Genomic DNA, 25,017 nt, shown 5'->3' on the forward strand with positions numbered 1-25,017 from the left:
CGAACGCCAAGCATAGGAGCCACACGGAGCAGCATTGTTTTACCATATATATCCACCTTTGAAACGGGAACTATGGACTGCCGCTCAAAACTTTCTTCAAGAAAAACATCATTTTATTCGCAGCAGAATCCAGCACAAACGATCATATAAAACATATCCAGAGTTAAAAGATAACTCTCCAAATCACACAATCATGAGAAAGCATACGTCCAGAGTTGAAACATATCTATAGAATAATAAGCATCACAAGTTAAAAGTCTAAATCACACAAATCATGAGCATGCGTCCAGAGTTTGCCCTTTATTATGTTTACACTCTACGATTGGATCGATCAGTTGACGCATAAAATCAATGCTTTAATTATCTTCTTGAAAACCACAGTAAATATAGTGACGACTGCTACGAGGAACAAATGCGAATTTCCTGGCGAGTAACGCTTATCTTCATCAGCAGTCTCAGAACTTTTGAAGAGTTTTGCCACATAATCTAACCAGAAGTTTATCTTATTTATCACCTTTATCAATCCAACTCTTAGAAGGCGACGGAAATACGATTCCTTGGAAGAAACTTGATTGCTTCTAGTTGCTGTTTCATTCCCCAGGGGTAGATATCGTCCGGTTGTTGTGGAGGATTCACCGAATTGGAGAGTCCCATTTCCTGAGAAGAAAATGACCACATTGGTAAAAAGTTAAACTGCAGGATAGATTGCGCAGTTCATCAACTTCACGTGCATATAGTGATGAAAGAGCATGAAAGGGAGGTTTTATACCTTTGATAATATCATTCACTTCAAAAGCGAACAATTGGCAGCATTCCTTAAACTCAAGGCAACTCGTTACCAAACCAAAAACTTTATGAATAACTGCACCAAGTTTATCCTGCAAACAAAGATCAATGTACAATTTTAGATAGCAAGAACTCATAACCTATATCCTTTTGGTGTTTCGAAACATGAAGTGGTAAATTATATCTCACGTCAGCTGTTGTACCTTTCTGTTTTTTTTTATAACTCAAAGAAACCTCACTCGGCACGAAGACCCGGTCACAGTGGCCTAGCCTGCCATACCTACGGTTGTCGTGACAGCAGCGTAAAACTCCGAGGCTAGGACCCCTGCCCCCGGGGCTTAAGTTACACATTGGTTTGTGCAGAGGGAAGACACCCATGAGAATCGAACCTTGACTGCCTGTCTAGCAGCAAAGACCCCCACCCCACTATGCCAACCCCCTTGGGTCAATACCATTTTCTGCTTAGAAGTATAAATCTCAACTTAAAACATTTTAAGACAAGAATATGAAATATCATAGAGGATCACCCCCTAAGCTCGTGCGTTTGCTTGATCTCAACCATACCGATCCTATCTCGAAGCTCCAGAAACTTGGCACGACCAAGCGCCTTGGTCAGGATATCCGCTAGCTGTTTTTCCGTCGCCACAAACTCCACTTCTACCTTGCCATCCTCAATACATTCACGGATAAAATGATACCTCGTCTCGATATGCTTGCTCCTATCATGAAACACCGGGTTCTTGCACAAAGCAATCACGGACTTGTTGTCAATTTTAAGTGTGAATGCCTCGGGCTCCTTGCCGACCAAATTGCCAAGTAAACGAGACAACCACACCCCCTGACATGCCGCTGATGTAGCTGCAATATACTCTGCCTCACAAGAAGAAAGAGCTACCACTCTCTGTTTCTGGCTTTGCCAAGTGACAGGAGCACTACCATAGAAGAACAACACCCCCGTAGTGCTTTTCCAGTCTCCCAAATCTCCAGCCATATCACTGTCACTAAACTCGGTTAAAACAGCTCGGCTTTCTTCATTCTTTCTCCCATAAAAACATCCAAGAAAACACGTCCCCGCGATGTAACGGAGAATTCGTTTCACCGCAGCAAAATTTTCCTCGTGAGGTTCCTGCATGAATCGGCTCACATAGCCGACAGAAAAAGCCAAGTCAGGGCGAGTGTGAGTTAAGTACCGAAGGCACCCAACTATACTCCGGTACTTGGTGGCATCTACGAGTGGCGTAGCACTGGTCTTGGACAACTTGAGACGATTCTCTATAGGTACATGACATGGATTGCACCCTGCCATACCACTTTTTTCTAGTAATTTTTTCGCATAAGCAGATTGCCTTAAACCAATGCCGTCCGCACCTTGAACTACCTCAATGCCGAGGTAATAAGATAGAAGTCCCAGATCACTCATGCAAAACAAACTCTTCATCTCAAGCTTGAACTTTTCAATCCCATCCTTGTCCTCTCCCGTGATAATGAGATCGTCGACATAGACTCCCACCAACAACATTCTTTCGCCGGACCCACGCGAATATAAGCCATATTCCACTGTACTCCTTCCGAAACCCAGGGACACCAAACTCGCATCCAACTTGGTGTTCCATGCTCTTGGAGCTTGCCGCAACCCATACAACGCCTTCCGTAACCGAAGTACCTTGTGTTCCTGTCCAGCGATAATGAACCCGGGAGGTTGCGCCACATAGACTTCTTCGTTTAGTTCTCCATTGAGGAAGGCGGACTTCACGTCCATGTGATGCAAAACCCACCCCTCATGTGCTGCCATCGCAACGAAGAGCCGTACGGACTCAAGACGGGCCACGGGCGCAAAAACCTCTTCAAAATCAATGCCTTGTTTTTTAACATATCCTTTTGCAACCAACCGTGCCTTGTGCTTGACAATCGTACCCTGCTCATCTCGCTTCACCTTGAAAACCCACTTGAGACCAATTGGGCGATGTCCCGCCGGTGGATCCACCATCTCCCATGTATTGTTCTTGATGATGGAGTCCATCTCCTCCAACATCGCCTTGCGCCACCACTCTTCTTGCTCTGCTTCCGCGAAACTTGATGGTTCTTCTGCCGAAGTGAGAAGTAGCTCCTCAAGATCCTTCGGTTCCATTGGCGCTGTTGAATTATAGATATCACTAAGCTTTCGATATCTCTGTGGTTGAGCCGGATCAATGGCGGCATCGAGTTGAGAACTTGGAGATTCATGTGACACCGGAGCACTCCCCAAGCCCTGCTCAATCGAACCCGAAACCAGTGGACTTTGAAATGGACTCACGGCTTTAGTCGAACCAAGCTCAGGTGAATCTGGAGACGACATTTGCTGCTGCTGTGCCGGACTGTTCGCAACTGTTCCCGGTCCAAGCCCCGCGGCCTCTACCTCACCTCCGATACACCACACGGCTCCATTTCCTTTTTCTTCATGGAACTCAACTGACTCCCACAAACTTGTGCCATCATCCCACTGCCATTTCACGTTCTCTTCAAACAACACATCACAGCTAACAATTATTCTACCCCGACGAGGATCGAGCAAGCGATGTGCTTTGCATCCATCCTCAACACCGAGATAAACCAACTGTTGACTCCGGTCGTCGAGCTTTTTCAAATGTGAAGTCGCCACCTTCGCATGTGCCAAACAGCCGAACACTCGCAAGTGTCCCAAGTGAGGCTTCTTCCCCGTCCAAGCTTCAAATGGAGTTCTCTCCCCCATTGCCTTCGTTGGCAAACGGTTCAAAAGATAAACCGCATGCCTAACTGCTTCTCCCCAGAGCTCGCCCGGAACCTTCATGCTTTTCAACATGGATCATGCCATCCCAACCACGGTCCTGTTTTTCCGCTCGACAACGCCGTTTTGTTGTGGCGTGTAGGGCGTTGTGAGTTGTCGCCGTATACCCGCTTTCTCGCACACCTCTGCAAATGCTTTACTTAGGAACTCGCCGCCTCGATCAGACCGCAGCGTTTTGATACGTCGTCCACAACATGTTTCAACTAAGGCCTTGAACTTCACAAACTCTGTATATGCTTGGTCCTTACTTTTCAAAAAACACACATGCATCCATCTTGAATAATCATCAACGAATAACATAAAGTACTTATTACCTCCACTTGTCGATGGAGTAATTGGCCCACAGAGGTCGACATGAACCAGCTCCAGCCACTCCTTTGCTCGGTGCGGCGTCTTTTGCGGGAATGCTCTCCGCGTTTGTTTTCCCACCAAGCATCCGTGGCATAATTGGTTCGGATGCGTGATTAGTGGCACTCCTGCCACCATGTTCTTGTCAACGAGAAATTTCAAAGCCTTGAAGTTGACATGACCGAGATGACCATGCCATAGCCATGCCGGATCCTCCATCTTTGTGAGCAAGCAAACCGGACTCGCCCTTGTCAACTTAATATGGTACAGCCTGTTTGAAGACCGAGGCACCTTCATGAGCAACTGCCCCGTCGGTTTCTCCAACACCTCCAGCTTGCCTCCGTCCAGCACCACACGATAGCCGACCTCAGTCATCTGTCCAAGGCTTATGAGATTGCTACACAGCCTTGGAATATAGTAGACATCTTTGAGAGCCCACTGATCTCCATTCTTACACTCAAACAAAATTGAGCCCTTTCCCATAATCTGGACAGTAGACCCGTCACCGAATCTCACCTTACCGGTGATTGCTTCATCCAGCTCCTGGAATTTCTCCCGGTCGCCAGACATGTGGTTGCTAGCCCCGTTGTCAAGATACGATGTGCTCCGGGTGATTATGTCTTTTCCCGTTAGGTACAACTTGGGAAAAACATTGTCCTCCACCAGTAACAAGGTCTCCGGCTGCTTCTCTTCCACCTGCTCGAGCGGCGTCAACTCCTCCGACACCGCGAGCAAAAGTGCTTGCTCCATCGTATCCGTGCGGGCATGGTGTGCCTCTTCTACTTTCCTCGGCTCCTTGCACTGGTTGGCGAAATGGCCGAAATTACGACAATTAAAACACTGAATATTGCTGTAATCCCGTGAGCCACCACCTGTCACTTCCTTCCCCGTTGAGTTCCTACGCCCACCGGAGCGCCCGCCGCGCCCTCGGCCTGTGCCACGCCCACGGCCACGGCCTCTTCCTCGAGAGCTTGCCTCTGGTATCTTGCCCTTGCCGGGGCTCTCGGCACCCATCTTCTTCTGGCGCGCCTCCCACTCCGCCTGAGTGTAGAGGAGTTGCCCATCTCCGGTCGCGCCCGCCGTGGGGCGACGCGTTCGCTCCTCGAACGCCTTGAGTCGGCCCACTGGCTCCTCAAATACAAGAGTGGAAAGGTCGTAGAATTGTTCGATGCCGGCGATGACGGTAATGAAACGCTCAGGAACTGTATCGAAGAGCTTCTTCACAAGTGCAACATCATCCAGAGAACCGCCCAGGCTACTAAATTTCACCGTCATAGCTGACAGTTTTTCGGCGTACTGATCCACGGACTCGTCCTCTTTTATGCGCATACCGTCGAATTCACTCTTCAACGTCTGTAATCGCGCATCTCTAACACGATCGGCGCCGACGAACCTCGTCTTGAGGCAGTCCCAAATCTCTTTTGCCGTGGCCTTATTTGCCACCTACAACAGGAGATCTTCCGGCAAGCACTGGATAAGGTGCAACTTCGCCTTCTTGTCTTTCTTGATATCAACGGTCGCCCCGGCCGCCGGCTCGATCGCCTCCCAGACCTCCTGGTCCTCCATCATTGCCTTAACCCGGATCTTCCAGCAGGTGTAATTCGTCAAGGTGAGCTGCGGATACACATACCTAAGTGTATCCCGCTCGCTGCTGCCGCTACGAGAACCTTCTCCTCCGATGACTATGGACATTGGGTTGAATCGGGGATACTTGGGCATACAATAACCTCTCTGATACCACAAATGTTAGAAAAAAGGAAAATATACTGGTAAAAGAAAAGAAACACACTCAGTTTTTTTCTGTGTAACTTTTTATCTTTTGGATGCTATCACCTTTTATTTAGACGAAAAAAAAAACATTCACTAAAAAAAAACAACCCACGTTCCCATGCAAGGGAGTGGTGCCCAAAACTAACTCCTACAATTTCTGTAACTTACTAACAGAACCAACGTTCCCATGCACAACACGTGGAACAACCTAAACAAACTCCTCCTAAAACTACTGCAAGGATTTTGCACTACACGTGCAACTAGGAAAAACAAACTAAAATGAAAGCAAACTGATTCCTACTTTATTGCGCACGAGCATAACCAACAATCATAGAGGAGGTTTCCTCTTTATTATTGGTTCTGATCTTTTTTCGGTTTTAAAAAAAATGACTTTTTTTTTAAAGGCAAGCTGGGGTTAGGCAGACCCCTAACAATTATACAACTACACCATTGGGTTTTAAACCAGCAACGTCCCAACACAAGGTAACGTGCACTAGCTGCTTTTATCAGACAAGCGAAGCCCCCGTTAAAATGATGTCTCATATAAAAATGAGACATACGATCATCTACCACCTGTAAATTCATCAATATTTTATACATAATATCTTTTAGGTTCTTGCCCATTATCTCCATATATACCCTTTTAGCTTGCAACTATGACGTGAGAGCGAAGTGAGATACTACAAGGTTCATAAGGTCTTTGATGACAATGTCTAGGGGGGGGGGGGGGGGGACACGGGTCATGGATGCGTTCTCAAATACAAATGTATGCAACTAGCGTATACACCCTAAACCATGCCTAAAATTAAATGTGGATGATGGACTTAAAAAAAACTAACGAAGGCCTATCGTGGAAGGCGTTACACGACCTATCCTAAACAGTTAAGTTTCTAAATGAATGCAACCAGTATTAAACAGTTATATTCTAATGTAAGCAATGATAAAATCAACACAATGAACGAATATACACTAACAATGATAAAATTGTTAAGTTACGCATTGGTTTGCTCAGAGGGAGACACCCATGAGAATCAAACCTTAACTGCTTATCTTGCAGCAAAGATCCCCACCCCACTACGCCAACCCCCTTGGGGCTATGCCTTTTTCTACTTGAAAGTATAAATCTCAACTTAAACTTTTTAAGACAAGATTATGAAATATCAGATAGGAGGTTTCCTCTTTATTATTGGCTCTAATATTTTTTCGGTTTTCCAAAGGAAAAATGACGTCTTTTTAGGCAGACCCTACCAGTTATACAACTATACCATTGGGTTTTGAACCTGCAATGTCCCAACACAAGGTGACGTGCACTAGCTGCTCCTTCCGGACAAGCAAAGCCCCCGTTAAAATGATGTTTTATATAAAAATGAGCCATAGGATCGTCTAACACTTGTAAATTCATCAATATTTTATACAGAAAATCTTTTAGGTTCTTGACCATTATCTCCATATATACCCTTTAGCCTGCAACTATGATGTGATAAAGTAGTGAGATACTACAAGGTTTGTAGAGAAATTAAGATAACAAAAATATGCGGAAGCAATATAGGATCTAACAAAGGCACAATCAAATCACAACACAAGGGTTTACGTGGTTCGGTCAACACGACCTACATCCACGGGGCACAGAGAGAATAATCCACTATAATGAAAGTAGAGAGTACAATGTAGAGAGTACAACGTCCAATAGCTTGCCCAAAGCTAAAGATAATAACAACAAAGAAATCACAGGAAGAAAATGAATACAAGATTACCTCTCGGGTGCACAACCCGAGTCAAAGCCCACACCACAACCAACACCTCTCTCTGAGGATCAATGCGTGGTGACGAACCTTCTTCCTTCCTTTTCTTCTTTCTACTCTCTCTCTCTTACTTCTTCTCTCTCTGCACACAGCCACTCTACCTTTTTCCACCTAGCACAGAGCCTCTACACCCCTATTTATAGATGGCATAGTGTCTTCTAGATATGAACCTCCTAGAAGTGAGCCTTCTAGACTCATTCCAGAAACCGAAGGGGTTTTAACCCTTCAACTTCCTGCATTAATGGGAGTTAGGTGGCTATTCCACTTCCCCACATCATTAAATGAGGGGATAGGGCTAACCCTTCAACTTATTCTGCATTAATGACAAGTGGGTGGCTAATCCACTTCCCCATACCATTAATGAGGGATAGGGCTGGACCCAACAAGGTTCATAAGGTCCTTGACGACAATGCCTAAGGGGGGGACACAGGTCAAGGATGCATTCTCAAATACAAATGTCCGCAACTAGTGTATTTCTACACACTAAACTATGCCTAAAACTAAATCTGAATGATGGACTTAAAAAAACTAACAAAGGCCTATCGTGGAAGCATTACATGTCATATCCTAAACTGTTAAGTTTCTAAATGAATGCAACCAGTATTAAACAATTATATTCTAATGTATGCAAATGATAAAATCAACACAATGAATGAATATACACTAACAATGATAAAATTGTTAACTTAAGCATTGGTTTGCGCAGAGGAGATACACCCATGAGAATCGAACCTTGACTGTCTGTCTAGCAGCAAAGACCCCCACCCCACTATGCCAAACCCATTGGGGATATGCCTTGTTAAAATGTAAAATATATATATATATAATATGATTATTATTATTATTATATATTTATGTAATTTTATCTCTCTCTTTTTTTTCCTTTTTAGTTTTTTAGTGTCTAGTTCTAATAGAACTAGACAACTCTATCTAGTTAAGTTCCACTTGAAACTTAACTAGTAAGGTAACCATTGGACTAGTCCACGGTTACATTTCTAACCGTAGGACTAGTCCAACGGTTACAAGGAGAGCTCCTTAAGAGCTCTTCTTTTCTCACTTGTATATAAAGGGGTGCATCCCCTCTTGTAAAGAAACTACTTAATGCTTCTTAAGCATTTTATCATTTTTCAATAAAGATTATTTCTATTTTTTTTTTCATTATACCCTTTTTTTAAGGGTTATGTTCAAGTGTCTCTCTAGACTCTCTTGTGGATATAAGTACCTTTGTGGCAGATTCTCACTTCATTTCATAGTATCAGAGCAAGGTTAATCCTATGTAGTGAAGATTTCTTGCCTCATTTTTTGTGCCAAGATTGCAAAGGTGTTGAGGATCCTAAAGTTTTTTTTGAAGCAAGGGAAGATTCGTTGCAACAAAATATTGAGTTTGCTTTTATCTTAATCTCCCTTTTTTTCTCTCTTTGTCTTATTTTTCGTCTTTCTCTCCCTCTTTATCACCCTTGTATGAGATGGATGATCATGATAAAATCACCATCGTACACATGAGACTAAATGACACAAATTATGTAACATGGGCTTCGATAATAAAGCACCACATATGGGGGAAAGAGGCTTTGGGAAATAGTAGATGGTTCCAATTCGAAACCTAAACTAGTCCTCACAAAAATGGAAGGTGATAATGAGGTTCACCTAACCGAAGGAGAGAAAAGCAAAGCTTTGGCCAACTATGAAAAAAGTTGGAAAGAATGGCGGATAGGTGTGATCATTGCAAAATTTTTCCTATTCTCTTGTTGGTTTCTCTCTCTTCCTTCTCTTTTCCTTTTCTAACCTCTATTTTCCTCCTTTTTGAAGGGAGAAGAATAAAAGACAGAAAAGAAAGAGAGAAGAAAAAAGAAAGAAGAGAGAAGAGAGAGGAATTCTTTTGCGGGTTTTCACTTAACCTTGATTTGAAAATATTTAAAAAAAATTACTCGCCTCCGTTTTGAAAATTTGCGAGAAAAAGATGGAGAGACGGAATTCGCTCGTCGGTACGAGGTTCGACCGTTCCTGGCGCCTTTACTAGGGGTAATCGAACCAAGGATCAAATCTATGCCTTTTGCTTTGCCTAAATATTATCTAAGAATTTATTCTAAATCTAGATGCACAAAGAATCATGCTTGTGCAATGCAAGGATGTATGCTCTTTTGAAAATTGATTTAGAAATTTCCAACTATTCTAAGATGAACTTGGTAAGAGAGTGAAGAAATGACTGAATCTAACTTAGAATTTGAGATAGATCAGACAAATTCTAAGTCTTTCAAGTAATCAGAGTTGAAAGAATAAATTTTGATTTTGGGAAAGAATGATTTGAAGCTTTAAAATGAAAGGAAATGAAGTTTCAAAGTCAGAAATGGACTTTGAATCTTGAACTTGAATTTAGGAAAGGAAATGAATACTTGAGATGAAATTGAATTTAGATTTGGAAGTTTAAAATTTGGAAAGGACTGAGAAAATCAAATGGTATTTAAGAATAGAAATGGATTTAAGAGATTCAGATTAGATCCGAAAATGGGATTGAAATCTAGAATTGGAATTGGATTCCGGATCCTAAACAGAGTGGGATCCGAGATTTGGAATCCAAGATAGACTTGGGTTCTGGATCCTAAAATGGAGTGGATCTGAAGTCTGAGATCCAAAAGTGGAATTGGGTTCTGGATCCTAAGATGGATTGTGGATCTGAAGTCTGAGACCCAATGTAGAGTTGGACTCTGGATCCTAAGATGGATTTGGATCTAAAGTCTGAGATCTAATGTGAAGTTGGATTCTGGATCCTAAAGGGGAATGGATCTGAAGTCTAAGATCCAAAGTAAAATTTGGATTTTGGATCCAAAAGAGGAATGGATCTGAAGTCTGAGATCCAAAGTAAAATTTGGATTCTGGATCCTAAAGGAGAATGGATCTGAAGTCTGAGATCCAAAGTAAAATTTGGATTCTGGATCCTAAAGGGGAATTTGGAGTTAAATTCAGAAGATGAATCAAGAATCTCAAAGTTAAATTGAACTTTGATTTTGATTGGAGTTTTGAATGTAAAATGAATTTGAAATTTCAAAGTCAAATTGAACTTTGAAATCTGATTTGAATTTGAATATAAAAATGACTTTGAAATCTCAAAGTTAAATTGAACTTTGAGATTGAAAATGAATTTGAATTTGAAAATGAAAGGATGAATTGGATTTTATAAGAATAGATTGAGAAAGATATTTGCATCACTTGGAGTTTTTGGAAAAGGAATTTTAAAAATATGATGCAGTTCTATCCTAAATGATGAATGAATTTGAATTTTGAAATTGGATTTAAAAAAAAAAACTATTCCATTCTTTAAATGAATTAAAATAAGATTGAAGATATAATACATCCTTGACTATGGTCATCGAATGTATTATATAATAATCTATATTTAATATTCAGATGAAGAATAAAATATATTTTGTGCTTTTATAGAATTTAAAATGAAATTAACTCTCAATATACCTTGACTATGGCCATTGGTATAGATTTTGAATTAATTTTAAGTTAAATTCTGATAAAAGAAGAAAATATTTAAGGAAAATATGATGAATTTTGAAAACGGATCCAATGTGGATCCAGTGTTATTTTATAAAAGATAAAAATCCTAAATTTTGTCCACACCCTGACTATGGCCATTGATATGGATCATTAGCTTAGGATTAATTTACCTTTTACGAAATGGTGCACGTGTCATTCGTGTTTCACCATTGTGAGATTTTGAGAAATAAAGGCAAAAGCATGTAAAATAGGCAATTTATGATATTCACAATGCTCATTCATTCTAATCTAAGAGTTGGAAGTGTAAACTGTCATTAAAATCTAACTATTACAATTCTGGAATTGAAAATTTTCAATCTAGGAAAGAAATCAATCTTTTCTATACATTCCTGCAAGACAAGGTTAGCAAAAAAAAACGGAGTACAAAGAATCTAAGATATCATATTGAAATTGAAAGAAATATATATATGCTGATGGCAAAATATATATATAAAAAAATGTATGTGCAAAACACAATATCAACATTAAATGATAAAGGCATATAGCATTGTTATATTTGGTGAGAAAACATGTGTGTATATGCAGTGAGAAATATGTGAACTGAAGTGGCAAATGCAATGGGTGTAGTTACAAGACATGGCTGTATGTTGATTCCATGGTAACAATGTGAAATGCTATGGAGTGGACAAAATCCACAGCAGCTGCGACAGGAGATAGGCTAAGTAAACGGAGATGATACAATAGTGTAGGTGGTTTTCAGTGAAAATGATGCTGTAGTGATGTCGCTGAAAACACGGAGGGCATTGCCCACAAGGGGCCATATTACTAATGAGTGTACGGCAGTGGAAAGTAGAGATATGGCAGTGAAGGTATGGAGTAAGAAGTAGGTGTAGATAGTGTGCAGGGAACAAAGTGGTTGCACCTAGTGAAGATGTTCCGAGGAAAGTGTGGTTGTATGGTGAAAGTATTAAGGTGAGAACACTGGATAGTCAGTGAGGTGTTGCATGGTATGAATGCTGTGCTTAGTGAATGCACGAAATTGTAACAATTTCTGTGTATTGTGCAATGCAGAAGATAAGGCCACAGTGAATGGGCTGTGAGTGTTAAATACAGTGAAGTAGCAATAATCTAAGTAAGTGTTAGCAGGAGGAAAATGACCATGGGCTGTACACTAAGCCTACGGCTGCTGATGCCTTGAAGGATGATGAGAGTGGAGATGCAAAGTGCAAATGGAAGGTTGTAGTGTGTGTACAAAAGGTGATAGTGGATGGAATATACAGTTTGCAGAAAAGTAAGTGTGATGTGTAAGTGCAAGTGAAGAAGAGTATGAGAAGGAAGGTGGAGTGTTGATGTTTATGGATGGATGCACGACAGATATATGGGGATAGCATGTGGAGGTGACTATGAAGAGAGTAGGTGTTGCGCAATAGATGGACTGTATATATGTAACAATGCATTTTGCAGGTGAGGAACTGGAGCTACACGTAATGGGAGCTAGAAGTGGAAGCAATATGCTGCCGCCAGTGATGCCATAGGTGAATGTAGTGATGTTGTGGATATGCTGGAGCATGGTGTAGTGATGGTGGTGCCGAGATGATGAAAGTGCAAGGGTGTGGGTGATTAGTAAGGTTGCTAATACATAGCAGATGACAGTTTGAACGATATCATCATGATTTTATTATAATGTTAAATCTGAAGCATAAATAAAACACTAGGCTATTAACACAATGAATCCTTAAAATCATGGAATTATAAAAAATCGTGGGTAGCAATAAACTTATACAACATTTATCTATGACATATTTGTCACATACCTGATGATTTTATTGCAAAGCTTATGACAGTTATTAATACTCCATTGGATGTCCTCAGATGATGGAACAATGTGAGTTTGCAGAAATTTATTTTCTGTGGGATGCTTTCATCTGTCAGGAGTAAGCACACCAATTTTTTTTTAAGTGCAACAGATACATGAGATATGCACATTAACCTACAGACTTATGAGGACACCATTTTCATGAGCCATCAATCAGAAAATTGACGATTTCTATTTGGGCAATTCTCAACCCAAATTGTGATGCTAATTTTCCTATATCAGACCAGACTTGCAGCAAGCACTGGTATGTGCAAAATGGATAGTGGTGCCCATTGTCTTTGAAATGGCAAAACCCCTTGTGATTTCTTGATTTCGTAAACGTTCTGAAGGAGGAAAGCTGATACTTCTTAGGTGAAAAAAGGAGCTCTCTGGTTCTTCTAGCTGGCAGGGACTTCCCAATTTGGAAGAGAGGGAAAGAATAGGGAAAAGGGGGTCAATAATGGAATGGATTGATGCACAGTGGATAGGTGAAGAATGGGTCCGGGAAGAAGAAATGGGGAGGTGAAGAAGCGGTCCCGCTGGAATTCTTCTGGAGAGGAGGAGAAGGAGAAGGCGAGAGTTAGGGTTTTCAAAACCCTAACTCGACTCTTAAACGAAAATAAAGTTTTTCCTAAAAGGAGCCTCTTTAAAAGGTCTTTTTCAAAAACGGGTTTCCAAAAACCTTTTTTTTTTTTTGAAATTTCCTTCATTTATTTCAATATATATATATATATTATATTTTGGAATGAAAATCTAAGACTTTACAAGAAAACAAAGATAAAACCCTAATTTTTGTATTTTTTAAAAAAAAATATTTACAAAAGTATTTTTCTGAGAATTTCAGACCATTTCGGGGAAATTTCTTCAGAAGAATGGGTTTGGACCCAGGTTTTGAGAAAATGTTCGAGTTTTAAACCTCGAATTGAGAAATACAATTTGATGGATCCAAACGGATACCGGACGAACTTTCTGAGCTTTTCAAAAAGTTAGTTTGGAAATTTAATTTTAAACATCGGACAACGAAGCTCAGGTTTGGATCTTTTATCTGGATCCAGATCCGAAATTGAGTCAAATACACAAAATGAATTTGATTTCAGAAAACGTGAGAAATAAAATGGGATTTATATTTAAAAGTGACTCAATTACCCAAAAAATGAAATCAGGGGCAAAAATGGAATATTTAAAAGATTTTGAAAAATTTGGGGTGTTCACAATAGGGCATGCAAAAATCATGGCATGGCTAATCAATAGCGTTGACATCAAAAAATGCTCTAGTCTTGCTAAGTTTGAGCATGCCAATAAGGCTTGGGAATACCTCAAAAATATGTATTCTCTCAAAGATATTGTTCAAGAAAAAGTTATGATTATGACCTAAAGTGACAAAAACCATACGAGAGTATTACAATGAATTGTCCAAACTTTGGGAAGAATTGGCTCTTTTAGAGCAAAAATGGCATTGTCTTGAAGACATTGAGCTCTGTCAAAGGCAACTTGATATGGAGCATTTTTACCAATTTATAAACGGTTTAAGACCGAAATTCAAGTCGACTAAATTGGCTCTTCTTCATCAGAGAAAAGTTTCCTCTATTGTCGATACTATAAAGGATCTGACTATGGCTCCAAAATCAAAAGATGATTCTGTTCTAGTAGTATCTAGACCGGGTAATCATGTACGTTCGTACAAACCTCGCTTTAACTGACAAAGTGGTGACTATGACAAGAAAAAGGTTATTTGCCATCATTCTCATGAACCATCAGTGTCCCAAGCTTAAAGAACTCAGAGAAAAGAGAGTTGTGATTGCTAGATCGGAACCCAAAGATCAAGATGCACCAGTTTCTATGGCTCGGCTAATGGAGATTCTCCAACCACTCATCAAAGGAGTTTCATCTTCATATAAAGCTTTGATTGGGGCAGCTGCTTCATTTTTTTCGATCCAGGTAACTTCCCTTGACTATGGTGCTTCATTCCATATGACTCCAAATGATAGAAGTTTATCCAAATGTGTTAAAAATAAAACAAGTGTGACAAAAGTATTTACATCTGATAGAACTTCTCTAGAAATATAAGAAATAGGAAATTTTGAAAAAATCCATAAAACTGAGAAATTTTTTATCCCAGAAGTTAGATATATTCCCAAATTAAATTTAAATCTCTTATTTGTTTCTCAAATATCTGACCATGGTTGTAATATTTCATTTTTTTCTCATGGTTGTTGGGTACAGGATTGCCAGTCAGAAAAGCTGATTAGAGAAGGCCATAGAGAATGAGGACTCTATTTCATGGATTTTTTGAAAATGTCGAAGAATGTTTTTTGTTATAACATTCAGAAAATTGAGTTGGAGTTGTGGCACAAAAGACTTGGTCATCCACATATAGCCAAAATCCAACATTTTCCAAATCTAGGCAAATTTTGTAATTCTGAAAAATGTACTTGTAAAGATTGTATTCTTGGCAAAATGAAAAGATTATCATTTCAGAACCGAACTTTTGTTTCTTCAAGACCACTTGAATTAGTACACTCAGATGTTTGGGGTCCTGTACCAATAATTTCTAAAGGTGGATTTGCCTATTATGATATCTTTGTCAATGATTTTTCCAAACATACTTGGATTTATTTTCTTAATCATAAGTCTGAAGTATTTTCATACTTCCAGACATTTCATAATATAGTTAAAAATAAGTTTTAAAATTTCCATTTTTTGCACAGATTCAGTGGGAGAATTTTTGTCCACAGATTTTAAAAATTACCTTAACTTACATGACATCACACATCAAAGGTTTTGCCCATACACACCTCAATAAAATGGGCTGACAGAACGTAAACATCATCATATTATGAAAACTACTAGGACTTTATTAATAGCAAATCAAGTTCCAAAAAGATTTTTGGGCAGAAGTTGCCTTAACTGCCACCTATTTGATTAATCGAATGCCATCCTCTTCTTTGCAAAATATAACTCCAATCGAAAAACTTGTGAACCTTTCTCAAGATTACTCTAGACTGAGAGTTTGGATGCAAGTGTTTTATATTTATGGACGAAAATGATAAATTTTCTCCTCGTGCGATTCTCTATGCCTTTTTAGGATATGCAAAAAGTCAAAAAGGTTATAAGTGTTTTGACTTCAAGAATGATAGATTATACGTATCAAGAAATGTCACTTTTTTAGAAAAGTGAGCTTCTTTGATTTTGAAAAACCAAAGGAAGTTACTGAGTACTCCTTTTTGTTAGATCTGACATCAAAATCTGATGAATATGATCTTGAATATAGCTTTTATAATGATCAAGGTATTATTGATCTTGATCATAATGTTGATAATGAAGAAGTCTATAGAGACACTGTGATCATGCAAAAATTTTCCTCTCGTTCCTCTTTTCCTTCTCTTTGCCTTTCTAGCCTCTATTCCCTTTTTGAAGGAGAATAAAAGACAGAAAAAAAGAGAATGAGAAAAGAAAGAAGAGAGAGGAACTCTTTTGCAAGGTCTCATCTGACCAAAGAAATATTTTTGAAAAAACACTCACCTCCGTTTTGAAAATTTGCTGGAAAAATGGAGAGACGGGATTCGCTCGTCGGTACGAGGTTCGACCGTTCCTGGTGCCTTTACTAGGGGTAATCGAACCAAGGATCAAATTTATGTCTTTTGCTTTGCTGAAATATCATCTAAGAATTTATTCTAAGTCTAAATGCACAAAGAATCATGCATGTGCGATGCAAATGCAGAAATGTATGCTTTTGAGAAAATAATTTTAAAAAATTTTGAAATTTTTTCAAGTGATTCTGAGATGAATTTGATAATGAAGCGAAGAAATGGTTTTTGAAAGTTGAATCTAACTTATAACTTGAGATAGATCTGAAAAAGATATTTGAAGTTCTAAGTTTTGAAATAATCAAAGTTGGGAAAAAAAATTGATTTGAAAAGAATAAAGAGAAATGGAATTTAGAATTTAAGATAGAAAAAATGAAGTTTTAAAGTCAAAATGGACTTTGAATTTGAATTTTGAATCTAGATTTCGAAATAGAGATGAAATTTGAAATGGAATTGAATTCCAGATTTAAAGTTCGAAATCAGGATGGAATTTTGGATTTAAAAAAAATCCCAATAGAATTTGAAAATAGAATTGGATTTGAGAAGTCCAGATGGGATCTGAAAATGGAATTGGTTTTAAAATATGGAAATGGATTTTGATTTGAAATCTGGCGTCCAAGATGAAACTGAATCCGAAATCTGGAATCCTAAATGGAATTTTGGATCCGAAGTCTGGAATCCAAGATGGAATTGAATCCGTCTGGAATCCTAAATGGAATTTGATCCGAAGTCTGGAATCCAAAATGAAGTTGAATTCAAAATCTGGAATCCTAAATGGAATTGGATCTGAAGTCTGGAATCCAAAAATGGAGTTGAATCCGAAATCTGGAATCCTAAATAGAATTGGATCCAAAGTTTGGAATCCAAAATGGAGTTCAATCTGAAATCTAGAATCCTAAAAGGAATAGGATCTGAATTCTGGGATCCAGGATGGAGTTGAATCCGGAATCTGGAATCCTAAATGGAATTGGATCCAAAAATTTGAATCCAAGGTCAAAATTGGGTTCTAAATCTAGATTCCAAAAAGGAATTGGATTTTGAAAATCCCAATGGGGCTTTTGAAGATGGATCTGGGTTTTGAAAACCCATATCGAATTTAAAACTTAAGAAAAATCGAATTTTGAGATTCAGAATCAATCTCAAAACTTTGATTTTGAATTTGAGAATCAAGACTCAATGAAAAATAAAAGATAAACTTGATTTAAAGCTTGAGTTTTGAAATCAGAAGATGAATCAGGAATTTCAAAGTTTAAATTGAACTTTGAAATTTAATTTAAAATGCTGAATTGAATTTGAATTTGAATCCTGAAAATGAATTTGGAATTTCAAAGTTGATTTGAACTTTGAAATTTGATTTGAATTGGAAATTGAAGTTTGAATACAAAAATGAATTTGAAATCTCAAAGTCAAATTGGACTTTGAAATTGAAGTTAGAATCTGAGAATAGAATTTTGAAAATTAATTTGAGAAGTGAAGAAGATATTTGAAGAAATTATCTCAAAATCACTTGGATTTTGAAATAATATGAAAAGAATTTTGAAAATATGATGTAATTCTATCCTAAATGATGAATGAATTTAAAAGAATTTGAAATTGGGTTTTTGAAAAGCATATTTTATTCTTTAAATGAATTAAAATAGGATTAAAGATATAATACATTCCTGACTATGGTCATTGAATGTATTATATAATAATCTGTATTTAAATTCACATGAAGAATAAAATACATTTTGATGCCTTTATAGAGTTTAAAATGAAATTAACTCTCAATATATCCTGACTATGGCCATTGATATATATTTTGAGCTAATAAAGGAAGAAAATATTTGAAAATATGATGATTTTTTAAGAAGATCTAGTGTTATTCCATAAAAGATGAAAATTCTAAGTTTTGTTCACATCCTAACTATGGCCATTGATGCAAATCATCAACTTAGGATTTAATCATCTTTTATAAAATGGTGTACGTGCCATTTGTGTTCCCATTTGTGAATTTTGAAATAAAAGAGGAAAATGATATGAAAACAAGCAATTTCTAAGACATATATGCTCATACATTCTAATCTAGGGATGGAAAGGAAAATTTCTCATTGATATCTAACTATTACAATTCTTGGAATTGAAATTGAAATTACAATTTCCAAACTAGGGAAGAAAATAACATTTCTTTTTCCTTTTTTTTTTAGAGCTCATAATAAAATTTTCAAACAAACCCCATCAACCATATTTAAGGAGATCGACAGACCCATGATATACAACCCAAGCATTAGCAAACCAGTGGGATTCGACCTGGGCTTTAGTGAATCAATGATTTGTTGTTTTGGATCTCAGGAAACAAAAATTCTAATTCGAATTTCAGCAAATCAATGATTTGCTGGTTCGGATCCCAGCAAACAAAGACTCAAATCCAAACTTCAGCAAATCAATGATTTGCTTATTCGAATTCAAATCTCAGCAAACAAAGACTCTGATCCAAACTTCAGCAAATCAATAATTTTTTTGTTTGAATCCAAGCAAGCAAAGACTCTGATCCAATCTTCAGAAAATCCATGATCGGATCCAAACATTGATAAATCAGCAAATCAGTGGCTCAGTATTCAAACAGGATCCAGGTACTGGCACAACGTGCTCGCCGAAAAAATATTAACCTTTGGTTGAAAATCGGGAACCATATCAAGACTTCAAATATTCAGGCAATCGATTGAAATTTTGGAAATCAGATGATCCAATTTTGAAAGTCTGCCGACCAAGCATACATCTAATAATTAAACTGGAGATCAGACGATCAGAAATTCAGGTGTTAACTCGGTTACTAATAATCAAGTGATCGAACCAGAATCCCAACAAATGAGTTTGAAAATGAGATGATTACTAGGATCAGGCTTCAGATATCGGGCCGAAACTCAGACCATCAGCTTCCAGAATTTTGTCAATTGGCTAACCATTACTTGCTGGAGTTCCGGTGGTGGTGTTGCAACAGATTCTAAATTTTAACGGCCAATTTTTCATTTGGTCAGAATCCAACAAAATTTTGACTGATGGAAAACAGTTAGAATCTCACGAATTCCGCGGCAAAGTGATCGATCAAATTGATCCAAAGATCAGTAACTCAGGGATATCCGACCCAGACATTAGCAAGCCGGTGACATCCGATCCGGGTGTCAACAAACCGGTGGTGACCGATTCGGATATCGACAAATCAGAGATTTGCCGGCCCGGACCAGGGCGAACAACGAGATATGACCCGGGTAGCGAAATAACGGAAATATGATGTGCATATCAACCAAATGAAATGCGATCCGTTTAGCAAAAATGATCCAGATAAAAATGATTCGGATAGCAAGATGATCCAGATAAAAGAAATTTGAACTGGATAGCAAGATGATCCAGATAAAAAAATGATCCGGATAGCAAGATAATCCAGATAAAAAAAATGATCTCGATAGCAAGATGATCCAGATAAAAGAAAATTGATCTGGATAGCAAGATGACCCAGATAAAAAAATGATCAGTATAGCAAGATGATCCAGATAAAAGAAAATTGATCCGGATAGCAAGATGATCCAAATAAAAGAAAATTGATCCGGATAACAAGATGATCCAGATAAAAGAAAATTGATCTGGATAGCAAGATGATCCAGATAAAAGAAAATTGATCCGGATAGCAAGATGATCCAGATAAAAGAAAATTGATCCGGATAATAAGATGATCCAGATAAAAGAGAATTGATCCGGATAACAAGATGATCCAGATAAAAGAAAATTGATCCGGATAACAAGATGATCCGGGTAGCCAACAATAAATGAAGTATGATCCGGCTAACCAAAAACAAAAAACAAAAAAAAAACAAATGAAATACGATTCGGTGACGTTTGATTCAGATCACTCCAAATCGATGTGATCCAATCCAAACATTAGTGACTTAGCCGACTCAACTCAGGGATTACGAGCAATGGTGCGCTCACCGAAAAAAGGGACATCAATCGAAATCGCTCTGACAAGCTAACATAAATCTGGGAGTCTGATCGAAATAGTCCAGCAATATGACCATTAGCATGAATACACTGCCGAAAAACAAAGAAAAGCAGAGACCATTCCGACAGACAAAATCGATCAGAGAATTGGGCTAGATCGCAGTCGCGACAGGAAACTGACGAGAGTTCGACATCTATCCGGGAAATCGATCAAGGTAATCCAGCAACTCAGCTATTAGCACGAGTACGGTTGCCGGAAAACAAAAACTGACGGGGACAATTCTGACAGAGCAGGATCGATCCAAAATTCTGACCAAGACAATCCAGCGACACGGCTATCAGAATGAGCATGATCGCCAAAGAATCAACAGATAATCATCGGATTAAATCAAAGGAATAGGAGATAAAAAAATCAACACATCGATGATTAATTGGGCGCTACCCAACTCAGATAATCGGACGATTGCAGGATTCTGGCAGAACTCAGCGACAAACGAACGGGAAATCAGAATTTAAAAGAAAAATTAAAGTACAAATAAGCAATAAAAAATTAACAAAGAGGAGAAAATTAAAGCAAAGTAGGAAATCGAAATAAAATGGGGAAAACATGCAATCAAAAGCATTGTCGGAATGCAAGGATTCTGTTAATATCGCACAGGGAGGTGTTGAGGTTGCTATAGGCAACTCAACACCTTCAATGGTGCATTTACGGGCCCGGAATAAGAAAAACCAAAAATGAATCCGAAGAAAGAAAAAGAAAAATGAAAAGGGAAAGGAACGACACTTACCTTTCTGATGGAGCAGGGAGATTTGCCCTTCTGGCTTGCTCGTATTGCTGGAAGTGTTGATCTTCTTCGCCTGGTCAGAGGGGAGAATTTGAGAAGATGGGAATCGAAGGGAAAGGGGGGAGGTGAGAAAATGGGAAGGAGCTGCGTCCAAGGAAGATCAAAATAAGGAGCTCAATGTGGTGAGGTGAATCACATATGAAAGGCTGAGAGGTGTATGACCGAATCCTGAAGGATTCCAGAAGGGGAAAGGATGGGAATGGATTTTAATGGACCATGAAGGAGAGAGAAGGGTGCGTGAAGCAATGACGGGGTGAAGATGGATGAGGAAACGGAGGCTTGCGGCTTATGTTTTATAACAGAAGGCCGTTAAGCCTTCTTCGAATTTGGTCCTTTCAATTTTCTAAAATTTTCAGAACAAGGTTTCTTGAAAAGAAGTCTTTTCAAAGAGGTGGTTTTCACTAAAAGAATAACTTTCAAAAAGGGGTTTTCTAAACTATTTTTTTTGTATTTTTCTTTTATATTTTTATTTTTTTGCTCTTTTCTTCATTTTCTATATTTTTTTTGGTATTTTTGAAATAAAATTCCAAAACTAAGGAATTTTTTAAACTAAATTTATAAATATTTATAAAAGAAGGGTTTTATGAGAATTCGAGGTTATTTTTTGGGAAATTTCTTCAGAAAATGGGTTTGGTTCTAGGTTTTAAGGAAATATTTGAGTTTTGAACCTCGAATTGAGAAATACAACGCGATGGATCCAAATGGATACCTGATGAACTGTCTAAGCCTTTCAAAAGTTATTTTGAGAATTTTGAGAATTTGGTTTAAAAATTGGATAACGAAGCTCATATTTGGATTTTAGACACTAAATCTAGATCCAAAATCGAGTCAGATAAAGAAAATGGATTTGATTCCAGTAAATCCGAGAAATAAACTGGAATTTTGAGCGAGAAATGACTCAATTTACTCAGAAAATGGGGCCAGGGGCGAAAATAGAATATTTATAGAATTTTAAAAAATTTCGGGTGTTTACAGATGCCCCACTTTGCTACTAAGCGGGTTGAAAGCCAAGATTAGTGGCAAAGAAAACACTCCAAATTTTGAAAAGTGCCTCAGTTAGCAGATCTGAACTGGGTATGGAAGAATTTATTTGAAAAAACATAATTTTTCAGGATCAACACCTTATCCTGAATGGTTTTGGGGAGACGAAGTCCTCGAAAATGATATGACTGAATAACAGAAATGAGAAAATCGTGATGGGACTTTGAGGGAAGATCCCAAAATGATGAAAGATAAGAATTTTGATCAAGTTTCATGAGTGAGGCGAGATAAGCTTTTGGAATGACTCAGGTTTAGCCCTTAAACTGGATGAGTTGAATATACATCAAGATGAATTGAATGAGGAAAGGAATACATGAGGACCTTGATGGGACATTTTTGGAAAATGCCTTGTGAGATGAAGCTCAAGTAGAATCCTATCCCGGATGGATATACAAAGCATGGATTCCACGATGAAAAGAACCCTGATGGGACTGGAAGAAAACATCTTGTAGAAACGAGGAACCTCGTCGTAAAGAGGAACCTCGCCGGAACAAGACTCAGGTTTAACCCAAACCTGAACGGAAGATACCTCATGGCACGAGGTTCAGGCTTAACCCTTAACCTGAAGGGGATGACCAAATGGAATCCTCGAACGAAGAAACCATGATAGGACCTTCAGATTTTGAATGAACAGATCCGAAAAGGGGTTTGCGAAAGGAGGAAAATGGGGTTCCCTAAAGCTTTGGAAAAGGGATGATCTTGGGCGCCTCATTACTGAGACTAAATCAGCTTTTGAAATTGATGACCTCTCGCAGAAAATTCAGGTTTGACCCTTAACCTGAGTGGGAATGACCATACGGAATTCTCAAATAAAGAAACCGTGATGGGACAAGAAGAGATATCTCTTCTGAATGAGGCAACTCTTTTTGAAAATGTACACTAGGTCGTATCAAAAATGGATATTGAGCATTTATTTCATTTTTGGATAACTAAATTTTTTTGCTAATAAGATAAAATTGTAGTTGACTCCAACGCTTGAAAATGTGCACGTATGTGCAAAATACATTCTCTCTTTTACCTAGAGTATTTCCTCCAACGAGGTTAACTCCTCGGTCTTAAGAGTCAAATTCAAATTTTTAGCGCTGATGATTTTCTTCAAGGAAGATATCCATTTCCCCGATATGAGAAGGGAAGAAATATTCTTAATTTTATAAAAGCAAGTAGTGAAAAGATATTGATAAAAAAATTCGCATAAGAAAAGATGATCTTTTGGCAATTTCGGTAGTTTGATATCTGGGTGTTTTCCCATGATGATCTTTTTGCACTCTTTTTGAGTCATTGAGCTTTCTTGGGTTTCGGCAAGAAGCTTATTACATCATCCTTCATTTTGGAGATGTCCTGACTTTTTTCTCTTTTTCGGGGATGGGTACGTCATAAACTTCTTCATCTTGGAGATGCTCCGATCCTTTTTTTTTGTCTCAGGAATTATGCTGATGATATTGGCTCATTGGTCAAAAATCTTTTAGATGATAGCAGAAATCAAATATCTTTTAGGGTTTGTCCGTAGGCTCATCGCATCCGTCTTCATCTTAACGGTGATCTGAACTTTCCCTGGAATGATCCGTCACAAACTTTTTCATCTCGGAGATGATCCAAATCTTCTTTGGCCCGGGGGGTCTAGCTCGCATATTCGTCTTCATCTTGACGACAATTGAGAGATCCCTTTTGCAAATATTTGATTGCAGCTTAAATGACTGGGAAGATATGGGTTGGGTAGATTCTTTTTATAGCTCAGGATATTTCTGTTTCCTGATTGTCAGAAGGTTGTTTCAAAATATGCGCCATAACTATGATCAATATCAATTCGCTTCTGGCTTTTCAACATCATTGAATATTTCTGTCGCCAATCTTACCGAGGATATTTCTTACATCCTTTTGGTTGATCAACAGGGAAAAAATTTGAATTTTATCCCTTTTCACAAAAAGCAACCTCAAGGCTCATCTGGCCACATTTTTCGCAGAGTGCAACCGGTTCAGAAGAAACAACAAGGCTCTATTCCTATGCTTTCCACGTAGTCTGGAGGGAATTGCAGCAAGATGGTATGCCGACCATATCAACCCGATTGAACTGCAATACTTTGACAAAGTCATCAATCTGTTCATCGAAAGGTTCCTTTTCAATACCGAGGCTCCGCCCACCCTCAACCATCTATTCAATTTGAGACAAAATGACAATAAAAAAGCAAGAGATTTTATTCATAGGTGAAGATCCACCTGCAACAGGATGAAGGAGTCAATCTCAGAGGGAAATGCACTGTCAATCATCCTAAATAACTTCTCTCAACCTCTGAAAGGTCTGATATCCACTTCTCCATCTAAATCCTTCATCAAATTGATAGAGCGGGTTAAATGGCTCGAAATGGGGTTAGAAAATGAAACCTATGATGGCATCACCCTGACAAGAGGCAGCTCAGATACAGAAAAGAAAAACAACTCCCCTGCTAGTTCCTCCAACAACAACAAGAATAACAATGATAACATTCCAAAAGCATTCAAAGGCCCCAAGGAAAAGATCTTCAACCATGACAAGCCCCTTCAATCCAACCCTCAACATAAAGGGAAAAATCAGGAGAAATCGAAGCACAAGGACTGGAGTACTGATCGAAAGTTCACCCCACTGGACCAAAAACTCGAGACTGTTCTGGAATATTTGCTTACAAAAAGAATGATCCGTCTGCCAAAAGTCGTTGATCCCCCGACG

The 25,017-nt window shown here is 38.5% G+C and overlaps 1 protein-coding gene across 1 annotated transcript in view; it reads right to left on the bottom strand.

Moving 5' to 3' along the window:
• Positions 1 to 218: 218 nt before the first annotated feature.
• Positions 219 to 25,017, bottom strand: part of LOC149831205 (uncharacterized) — a 104,125-nt gene continuing 79,326 nt past the window's right edge. Inside the window, exons 3-4 of the mRNA XM_090013739.1 lie at positions 770 to 878; positions 219 to 657 (exon numbers count right to left, since the gene is read on the bottom strand). Coding sequence (XP_089869865.1) covers positions 332 to 657; positions 770 to 878 — 435 coding nt within the window. The 3' untranslated portion in view covers positions 219 to 331. The remainder of the gene's footprint in view (positions 658 to 769; positions 879 to 25,017) is intronic.

This window comes from Nuphar pumila, chromosome 7, assembly GCF_984573655.1.
Source record: "Nuphar pumila chromosome 7, dmNupPumi1.hap1.1, whole genome shotgun sequence".
Lineage (NCBI taxonomy): Eukaryota > Viridiplantae > Streptophyta > Magnoliopsida > Nymphaeales > Nymphaeaceae > Nuphar > Nuphar pumila.